Here is a 10881-nt window from a genome sequence, read left to right on the forward strand (position 1 = left end):
AAATAGACAGCCACGAAAAATATAGATGAAAACTCTCTTGGTAAATAGTGTGGTCACTGCTCAACCTCAAGCGAGCAAAATCTTGAGATTTTTTTTTTTACAAATAGACACAGATCGCCACCCCTTGTCTTACCTGAGGCAGCGGTTCTATCTTGCCGATGGACCTAAAACCCCGCCAGCTGTACGTTATCCATGTCATCGTTCAGCCACGACTCTGTGAAACATAGGATATTAATGTACCGTTGGTAGGATGTCCTTGATCGGAGCTCATCCATTTTGTTATCCAATGATTGCACGTTGGCTAATTGGACTGATGGTAGAGGGGTTTTACTCACTCATCTACGAATTCTCAGAAGGCAACCCGACCTACCTTTTTCTCCATCTTTTCTTCACACAAATGACGGGGATTTGGTCCCATTCCCGAGAAAGCAGCATATCCTTCGTGTTGGATTTATTAAAGAAAATGCTTTGTCTAGTTCGAGGTGAGTAATCGCAGTTCTGATGTCCAGAATTTATTTTCGGTCATAAGAGACGGTAGTAGCAACATTATTTACAAAATAAGTTGAAAAAATAAGTGAGATTTTTTAAAACAAAATAACAGTTGGTTAGGAGCATGTAAAACGGCAGCCCCTCCAGCGCCATTCCATTATGGGTGCAGTAAAAGGCCAGAAACACTCTGTATTAATCAAAGTGCCATGAAGAGACACCATATATACATTCTACAGACCCTACTGAGTATTCCCTACAGTACTTTTATCATGGCACCCATAATAGTTTTTGCTCTATAAGCCAATATGTATTCCATATACAGTTATTCACATTGTGGCCATTTATTTGACCTTGGAACATGTATTAAAACCCACATTTTATGCAAATGTCACTTAAATAGGAACCAATATGAATCATTGTTAATGTTTATGTAACGGATGTGAAATGGCTAGCTAGTTAGCGGTGGTGCGCGCTAATAGCCTTTCAATCGATTACGTCACTTGCTCTGAGACCTTGAAGTAGGGTTTCCCCTTGCTCTGCAAGGGCCGCATCCTTTGTAGAGCGATGGGTAACGATGCTTCGTGGGCGACCGTTGTTGAAGTGTGCAGAAGGTCCCTGGTTCGCGCCTGTGGCGAGGGGACGGTCTAAAGTAATACTGTTAGTTCACATCCGTTACATTTTGACAATTATTTTTCATAGATCATGAATAATACAGGTCATTGACAAGTTTCTACTATGAAGTGGAGGGCTTTTATTTAGAAATGTTTCAAAATGATGTGACCCGGAAGTACTTTATTGTTGCTGATGACACGCTAATGTTGGTTAGCGTGCAAGAAAGACACATTTTACGCATCTAGCTAGATTGTTTAAGATCTTGGTGTTACGTCCTACGTTATTTGTTAGTTAGACGATTTGCGGACGAGTACAGTACAGAAGAGTATAGATAGCTACACAACCAACAGTTTGCCCTGCTATCAACATTACATTAACTAATTGGGAAATCGACACATAGGCTAGCTGCTGGCTAACCACTTCTAAGGAATTAACTAGCTAGCCAGACATATATTTATACAATTATATTCATTATTCAAGGTAAGTATGTAGCCAACTAGCCGGCTGGCTCAGTTTAGAATGGATAATAAGTGGTTTTGGTTTGTAAAAGTTGGCTAGTTAGCAAGCTAACGTTAGCTAGCTAACCTTTCTTGTGTCTATCTTGTTACAGCAAATCAAATATGCCACATAAGCGTCGTTCCCAGTCTTGGACAGAGTTGAAAAAAGCAGGCAACGAATGCTTTAAAACTGGACAGTATGGGGAGGCTGCCTGTCTTTACAGCCAGGCGATCAAAGAAGTGGAGAAGTCGGGTAGGCAGCTAATCAGTCAGAATAATCGCCTCAATGTTCTAGATTATAATCTACTGTTTTCTCCGATCTAGCTACGTGTGTTTTTATATTGTGCATAAATTAAGACAAGTTTTCTGAAACCAGCACAAGCTTTCCATGTTCTGATAGATTGTTACCACTGTAAATTAATTTACAGGAAAGAATTCAGAGGATCTTAGTATCCTGTATTCTAACCGAGCAGCCAGTTATCTGAAGGATGGAAATTGTGGGGAGTGTGTGAAGGACTGCACAGTGTAAGTAGCCTACATTGTAGACATGTTTTGTGGTAGGCCACGCAGACCTAGATCTTCTGCTCTACGGGTAGTTCTAGCCCAATATTGGACTAAAGGTGCACAATGTTACTCCTTAGTCCAAGGCTCTTACATGTTTTGTTTAAAGGGTGAATTGGCTCTGGAAGCCAAAACAGCCAAATACATCAAAACGTGAATCGATTCTCTGCTGCAGTACGGTTCTAGAAACGTAAATCCCTCAAATCAAAATAATTTCACTAATACAAAATACAGTACACTTTCAACCGGTTTTAACAGTTGCAGCTGACAGTATTTTTCAGTGACAACACGTTTGTGGTGTCTATCTTCCGTTTACACACAGGTGTTCAGAGACGCAGATAGCTAATTATCACAGGTAGTCCACTCTGTTTTCCATTTCATGTTTTCTTTAAACAAGAGCTGTGACATGGCAATATGGCTGTGGGAAGCCTAACCCTATAAAGGTGTGTATCAATTTAACCTTTTGTTTTTGAAAATTATTTCTCGCCGATATGAAAGATAAGGTCCTTATTCTTCCAAAACCGTACTGCAAGCAATGCGTAGTGGCTCTTAACAAAACTCCCCCTACAGAAGACACCTTCGTCCAATAATTTGTATGTGTAATGTAATGGAACTTAGAGTTATGATCAAGGGCTACAAGTGGTTCATACTGCTGAAGTAACACTCTTAACTAAAACATATCAACAGCATCTTTCCCCAATACTTTAGTAGCTCATTACTTGGTGTGCTGTTGAATAGGTTCTGTATTTTTTTGTACTTACTACTGCAGCAACACCTAAAACATTTTTTATATTCTAGCTCTCTTGACTTGGTTCCGTTTGGCCTCAAGCCTCTCCTTCGCCGGGGTGCAGCGTATGAAGCCCTTGAGAGATACAGATTAGCCTACGTGGACTACAAGACGGCCTTACAGATAGACTGTCACATACCTGCAGCCCAAGATGGTACCAACAGGTATAACATGTTGCACATATCCATTTGAACTTATTTTTGTTCCTTTAACTTCTGAAAACTTCTCTATGTCATGCATAGGGGACATAATCAAGATGGTGGAATTGTGTACAACTGGATAACCCCTTTTCCTTCCAGAATGACAAAGTGTCTGACAGAGGTGGATGGACACTCATGGCGAGAGAAGCTCCCACCCATTCCCATTGTTCCAATGGCTGTCAAAGAAAACTTTTCTCAGGCAACATGCCAAACGACACAACACAATGGCACCAGAGAAAAATATAAATCTGGTTTGTCTTTCATACGATTGTCTGGTTTTGCTGTCTAAATATGAATATAAACAGAAAACTGTTAATCTTCTTTGCACAACCTGTAACAGATATATATACACAAGTGTACAGAAATAGTAGTCCCAGAAATAAGATGTCCATTTTTTTTCAGTCCCAGGAGAGGATGTCATTAAAAAAGCCCTATGCCTGAAAGAGGAAGGCAATGCACTGGTGAAAAAAGCAGAGTACAAGAAAGCCATAGAGAAATACACTCAGAGCCTCAAACACAATCCCTCAGAAATCACAACGTACACAAATAGGTGAGGCTTATGTCTGTCTGGTATGTAGACAAATACCAAAGAAACCTTGTATGGGAGTTGTATTCCCATCTCTGCATTGTCATATAATTCTGTAAAATTGCCCAGCTCCTGTCAGACTTGGGATGTGCATAATTCCTATATGGGGACTAATTTGTACCTTTGTACTGAATAGGGCACTCTGCTACCTCTCTGTAAAGATGTACAAGGAGGCAGTGCGAGATTGTGAAGAGGCCCTGCAGCTCGACTCCGCTAATATCAAGGCACTGTACAGACAAGCTCAAGCACACAAGGAGCTGAAAGTGAGAGACTTTGCGATGAACAAGAAATGCAGTGTATACATTGTATGTACCTGTTTTAGCATTTTGTTTGATTTGTGTTAATTTTGTCCTTCAGGACTACAAAGCTTGCGTTGAAGATCTCAACAGCTTGCTGAAGGTTGAGCCACAGAACACAGCCGCACAGAATTTACTGCTGAAAGTGCAAAATAAGAAGTGAGCTTGTGATTCAGATGCCTGTGGATGCGAAGGACACTATGCTGACCTGGTGTACATGCCTGAAGTGCCTGTATTCACTCACAGAAGCAGTTTTTCCTATCTATTTCCTGGCCTCTAACTTAAAGTAGAAGTGATTTTTTTACAACCAAATCTCTAATTTTGATGTGGAAGTGATTTTCTCTTTGGGGTAAGTGTTTCTCTAAAACAAGTGAAATCAGAAAAAAAGGTGTCTGGACCCTTCTGTAACATGAAATTTACATTACAATTTTTTTAGATTTGGTTGTAAAAAAATACATAAGTATCTGTTAAATCCACTCAAGTTGGAGTATTGCTGTGACTACTAAAGAGGAAGCCCAGTTAAAGCATTGCATATTTAGCTTTCATGTACATCATGCAATCACTGCATGAAACTGGAAATATAGCTTTCAACAATTGTTTAATAACAAGGACTATGCATCTGTACTGTATTTCCACTAGTATAATAAGAGATTGTTCGATAAACATGGTTCATTTATGTTAGTCATGTCGTGATCAATAAAATGACTGTTGTAATTAAAGGGATAATTCACCCAAATAACAAAATTACATAGTGGTTTGGTATTTTATTAGGATCCCCATCTACTCTTCCTGGGGTCCACACAAAACATGAAACATGACATAATACAGAACATCAATAGACAAGGACACATGTAGCCTACATGTCAATGCATACACACTAACTATCTAGGTCAAATAGGGGAGAGGTGTGTGGTGTTGCTTTATCTGTTTAAAAAAAAAAAAGGTTTGCTGTTTATTTGTGCAATATGAGATGGAAGTTCAAGCAATAAGGGCTCTATATAATACTGTATGCTTTCTTGAATTTGTTCTGGATTTGGGGACTGTGAAAAGGCCCCTGGTGGCATGTCTGCTGGGCTAAGTGTGTCAGAGCTGTGTGTAAATTGAGAATTTGGGATTTCCAACACAAACATGTTTCTTATAAAAAATAAGTGATGCAGTCAGTCTCTCATCAACTCTCGTCAAACTGCACATCTTGCTCTTCATTGTAAATCAGAGGGCTGATATAAATACAAGAGAGACTGGCATGCATAGTATTTATATCAGCCCTCTGACTTACAATGAAGAGCAAAACGTGCCGCTCTGTTCTGGGCCAGCTGCAGCTTAACTAGGTCTTTCCTTGCAGCACTGGATCACACTGGACAATAATCAAGATTAAACAAAGTTAGAGCCTGCAGAACTTGGTTTTTAGAGTGTGGTGTCAAAAAAGCAGAGCATCTCTTTATTACAGACAGACCTCTCCCCATCTTTACAACCATTGAATCTATATGTTTTGATCATGACAGTTTACAATCTAAGTAACGCCAAGTAATTTAGTCTCCTCAACTTGTTCAACAGCCACACCATTCATTACCAGATTCACCTGAGGTCCAGAACTTGAATGATTTGTACCGAATACAATGATCTTAGTTTTAGAGATGTTCAGGACCAGTTTATTACTGGCTACTCATTCCAAAACAGACTGGAACTCTTTGTTAGGGGTTTCAGTGACTTCATTAGCTGTGGTTGCTGATGTGTATATGGTTGAATCATCAACATACATGGAGACACATGCTTTGTTTAATGCCAGTGGCAGGCCATTGGTAAAAATAGAAAAGAGTAGAGGGCCTAGAGAGCTTGACATTAGAGAAGCTTCCATTAAAGAAAATCCTTTGAGTTCTATTAGATAGATAGCTCTGAGTCCACGATATGGCAGAGGTTGAAAAGCCATAACACAAGTTTTTTCAACAACAGGTTATGGTCAATATTATCAAAGGATGCAATGAAATCTAACAGTAGAGCTCCAACAATCTAATTATTATCAATTTCTTTCAACCAATCATCAGTAATTTGTGTCAGTGCAGTACATGTTGAGTGCCCTTCTCTATAAGCATGCTGAAAGTCTGTTAATCTGTTTACAGAGAAATATCCTTGTATTAGGTCAAACAATTTTTCCCCCAACAGTTTGCTAAGAGCTGGCAGCAAGCTTATAGGTCTGCTGTTAGAGCCAGTAAAGGCCACTTTACCACTCCTGGGTAGCGGCATTACTTTAGCTTCCCTCCAGGCCTGAGGACAGACACTTTCCTCTAGGCTCAGATTAAAAATATGACAGATAGGAGTGGCTATAGAGTCAACTACCATCCTCAGTCTTTCTGCCCATAATTTAATTTTAAGTACTCCAAGTTTTTTTTCCATCATTCTTTAAATCATTGATCTTGGCTTCATAATACAGTTTCTTCTTCTATTTGTTGAGTTTAGTCACATAATTTCTCAATTTGCAGTAATTCAGCCAGTCAGATGTACAGCCACTACTTTTGCCCCATCTCTTTCAACCATACAGTTTTTCAATTCCTTATCAATCCATGGAGCCTTAATTAACAGTTCTAATAGTCAGTTTCTTAACAGGTGCATGTTTATAAATAACTCGAAGAAGCAATTTCATAAATTCATCAAGTGCGGCATCTGGATGCTCAATCAGACCAACAAATATTTTTTAAATCATACACATAAGAGTCACAGCAAAATCTTTTGTATGATCTTTATACACTATTTTAGGCCCAGCTGTTGGAACTTTGGCTTTCCTGGATATATCCACTAATGTGGATCACTGCATCCAATGGGTATGGATACAGCTTTAGAACCAAGTTCTACAGTACTTATCATACCAGTCTATAGACATGGTATGATAACAATCCATGCGTTGCTTTTGTTTACCTGGCCACTGTTTCGAATGCTAACTTTTTAGCATTTGTGGCACAAATCCAATGCAAGTCAATGGTACCTACTGTGCAATCGGAAAGTATTCAGACACTTTTACTTTTTCCACATTTTGTTACATTACAGCCTATTGTTTCTTTCCCTCAATCTACACACAATACCCCACAATAAAACATTTACAGAATGATCACATTTACATAAGTATTCAGACCCTTAGTACTTAGTTGAAGCACCTTTAGCAGCAATTACAGCCTAGCGTCTTCTTGGGTATAACAGTACAAGCTTGGCACACCTGTATTTGGGGAGTTTCTTCCATTCTTCTCTGCATATCCTCTCAAACTATTGTCAGGTTGAATGGGGGAGCATCACTGCACAGCTATTTTCAGGTCTCTCCATAGATGTTTGATCGGGTTCATGTCCGGGCTCTGGCTAGGCCACTCAAGGACATTCAGAGAATTGTCCCGAAGCCATTCCTGCGTTGTCTTGGCTGTGTGCTTAGGGTCGTTGTCCTGTTGGAAGGTGAACCTTTGCCACAGCCTGAGGTCCTGAGAGCTCTGGAGCAGGTTTTCATCAAGGATCTCTATGTGCTTAGCTCTGTTCATCTTTCCCTTGATTCTGACTAGTCTCCCAGTCCCTGCCGCTGAAAAACATCCCCATAGCACGATGATGCCACTACCATGCTTCACCATAGGGGTGGTGCCAGGTTTCCTCCAGACGTTATGCTTGGCATTGAGGCCAAAGAGTTCAATCTTGGTTTCATCAGACCAGAGAATCGTGTTTCTCATGGTCTGAAAGTCTTTAGTTAGTTGCCTTTTGGCAAACTCCAAGTGGGCTGTCATGTGCCTTTTACTGAGTGGCTTCCGTCTGATTGGTGTAGTACAGCATAGATCGTTGTCCTTCTGAAAGGTTCTCCCATTTCCATAGAGGAACTCTGGAGCCCTGTCAGAGTGACCATCGGGTTCTTGGTCACCTCTCTGATCAAGGCCCTTCTCCCCCGATTGCTCAGTTTGGCCGGGCGGCCAGCTTTAGGAAGAGTCTTGGCAGACAATTCCTTTGACCTCATTGCTTGGTTTTTGCTCTGACATGCACTGCCAACTGTGGGACCTTATATAGACAGGTGTGTGCCTTTCCAAATCATGTCCAATCAATTGAATATACCACAGGTGGACTCCAATCCAGTTGTAGAAACATGTCAAGGATAATCAAAGGATCTGAATACTTATGTAAATAAGGTATGTTTTTTATTTGCAAAAATTTCTAAAAACCTGTTTTTGCTTTGTCTTTATGGGCTATTGTTTGTAGATTGTGCATTGTGAGTTATTTAATCAATTTTAGAATAAGGCTGTAACGTAAGAAAATGTGGATAAAGTCAAGGGGTCTAAATACTTTCTGAATGCACTGTAAATTAGCATTTTTGCACTTCATGTCCAAATCTTCTTTAAATATGTTAATTGAGTTACACAATACATGTTTTGATATTTTGGGATGATTTGTACGTGGAGCGTATTATGTTAACTATAGTACCTATATGAGTAAACTATCCCTTTAATGTCATAGTTATCTTAAAATTGTATGGATATCTACAACAGACTATGTCCTTTTCATTGAGTCTAGGAAAGGAAGCCTAGACCAGAGGCAGATGGTTACCGAATTATACTGAACAAAAATATAAACGGAACATGTGACAATTTGAAAGATTTTACGGAGTTAAAGTTCATATAACGAAATCAGTCAATAAAAATTTAAATAAATTCCTTAAGCCCTAACCTATGGATTTCACATGACTGGGCAAGGGCGCAGCCATGGGTGGGCCTGGGAAGGCATAGGGCCACCCCCTGGGGAGCCAGGCCCAGCCAAATCAAAATAAATGTTTCCCCACGAGGGGGCTTTATTACAGACAGAAATACTCCTCAGTTTCATCAGCTGTTTGGGTGGCTGGTCTCAGACGATCCCGCAGGTGAAGAAGCCGGATATGGATATCCTGGGTTGGTGTTGTTACATGTGGTCTGCTAGAATTAGCTTGAAAGATGTGTTGGCATCGAGTAATTGTCTCTGCCCCCCTCCCAGTTAGGGGGAGTGATGAGCTCTACAGCAGAGTCTCACAACACAATCACTGGTTGAAAACTGGTTTTCTGCCCCTCCCAAAATATAGAATTTGTAGATAAGTGGCCCTCTTTCTGGGACTCACCCACAAACAGGACCAAGCCTGGCCTGTTGAGGAGTGACGGACTCCATCCTAGCTGGAGGGGTGCTCTCATCTTATCTACGAACATAGACAGGGCTCTAACTCCCCTAGCTCCACAATGAGATGTTAGCCAGCCTGCCAGCTTAGTGGAGTCTGCCACTAGCACAGTCAATGTAGTCAGCTCAGCTATCCCCATTCAGACCGTGTCTGTGCCTCAACCTAAGTTGGACAAAACTAAACATGGCGGTGTTCGCCTTAGCAATCTCACTGGAATAAAGACCTCCTCCATTCCTGCCATTATTGAAAGAGATTGTGATACCTCACATCTCAAAATAGGGAAACTTAATGTTAGATCCCTCACTTCCAAGGCAGTTATAGTCAATTAACTAATCACTGATCATAATCTTGATGTGATTGGCCTGACTGAAATATGGCTTAAGCCTGATGAATTTACTGTGTTAAATGAGGCCTCACCTCCCGGTTACACTAGTGACCATATCCCCTGCGCATCCCGCAAAGGCAGAGGTGTTGATAATATTTATGATAGCAAATTTCAATTTACCAACAAAAAAAACGACGTTTTCGTCTTTTGAGCTTCTAGTCGTGAAATCTATGCAGCCTATCACTTTTTATAGCTACTGTTTACAGGCCTCCTGGGCCATATACAGCGTTCCTCACTGAGAATTCCTATCTGACCGTGTAGTCAAGGCAGATAATATAAAACATTTTGGTGACTTTAATAAAAGTCCACAGACTCACTCCAAAAGGCTTTCGGAGCCATTATCGACTCAGTGGGTTTTGTCCAACATGTCTCCGGACCTACTCACTGCCACAGTCATACTCTGGACCTAGTTTTGTCCCATGGAATAAATGTTGTGGATCTTAATGTTTTTCCTCCTAATCCTGGACTATCGGACCACCATTTTATTACGTTTGCAATCGCAACAAATAATCTGCTCAGACCCCAACCAAGGATCATCAAAAGTCGTGCTATAAATTCTCGGACAACCCAAAGATTCCTAGATGCCCTTCCAGACTCCCTCCACCTCCCCAAGGACGTCAGAGTACAAAAGTCAGTTAACCACCTAACTGGGGAACTCAATTTAACATTGCGCAATACCCTAGATGCAGTCGCACCCCTAAAAAACAAAAAAAATTGTCATAAGAAACTAGCTCCCTGGTATACAGAAAATACCCGAGCTCTGAAGCAAGCTTCCAGAAAATTAGAACGGAAATGGCGCCACACCAAACTGGAGGTCTTCCGACTAGCTTGGAAAGACAGTACAGTGCAGTATCGAAGAGCCCTCACTGCTGCTCGATCATCCTATTTTTCCAACTTAATTGAGGAAAATAAGAACAATCCAACATTTATTTTTGATACTGTCGCAAAGCTAACTAAAAAGCAGCATTCCCCAAGAGAGGAAGGCTTTCACTTCAGCAGTGATAAATTCATGTACATCTTTGAGGAAAAGATCATGATTATTAGAAAGCAAATTACGGACTCCTCTTTAAATCTGCGTATTCCTCCAAAGCTCAGTTGTCCTGAGTCTGCACAACTCTGCCAGGACCTAGGATCAAGGGAGATACTCAAGTGTTTTAGTACTATATCTCTTGACACAATGATGAAAATAATCATGGCCTCTAAACCTTCAAGCTGCATACTGGACCCTATTCCAACTAAACTACTGAAAGAGCTGCTTCCAGTGCTTGGCCCTCCTATGTTGCACATAATAAACGTCTTTCTATCCACCAGAT

The 10881-nt window shown here is 40.6% G+C and overlaps 1 protein-coding gene across 1 annotated transcript; it reads left to right on the forward strand.

Moving 5' to 3' along the window:
- The first annotated feature begins 1275 nt into the window (after positions 1 to 1275).
- Positions 1276 to 4775, forward strand: LOC129840090 (mitochondrial import receptor subunit TOM34-like). The gene is made up of 8 exons (XM_055907852.1): positions 1276 to 1581; positions 1712 to 1851; positions 2027 to 2123; positions 2958 to 3110; positions 3246 to 3397; positions 3549 to 3696; positions 3869 to 3995; positions 4090 to 4775. Exons 2-8 carry the CDS (start codon positions 1722 to 1724, stop codon positions 4189 to 4191), a joined length of 909 nt encoding a protein of 302 aa, XP_055763827.1. The 5' UTR covers positions 1276 to 1581; positions 1712 to 1721; the 3' UTR covers positions 4192 to 4775.
- Positions 4776 to 10881: the final 6106 nt, after the last annotated feature.

The sequence above is a fragment of the Salvelinus fontinalis genome, chromosome 3 (genome assembly GCF_029448725.1).
Source record: "Salvelinus fontinalis isolate EN_2023a chromosome 3, ASM2944872v1, whole genome shotgun sequence".
Classification (NCBI taxonomy): Eukaryota; Metazoa; Chordata; class Actinopteri; order Salmoniformes; family Salmonidae; genus Salvelinus; species Salvelinus fontinalis.

Bases quoted from the DNA above. Each gene is read 5' to 3' on its own strand.
- LOC129840090 (XM_055907852.1), top strand. From the start codon at position 1,722: ATGCCACATAAGCGTCGTTCCCAGTCTTGGACAGAGTTGAAAAAAGCA. The intron at 3,697-3,868 runs GTGAGGCTTATG...TGTACTGAATAG, and splicing joins ATCACAACGTACACAAATAG to GGCACTCTGCTACCTCTCTG. The intron at 3,996-4,089 runs GTGAGAGACTTT...TTTGTCCTTCAG, and splicing joins AAGCACACAAGGAGCTGAAA to GACTACAAAGCTTGCGTTGA.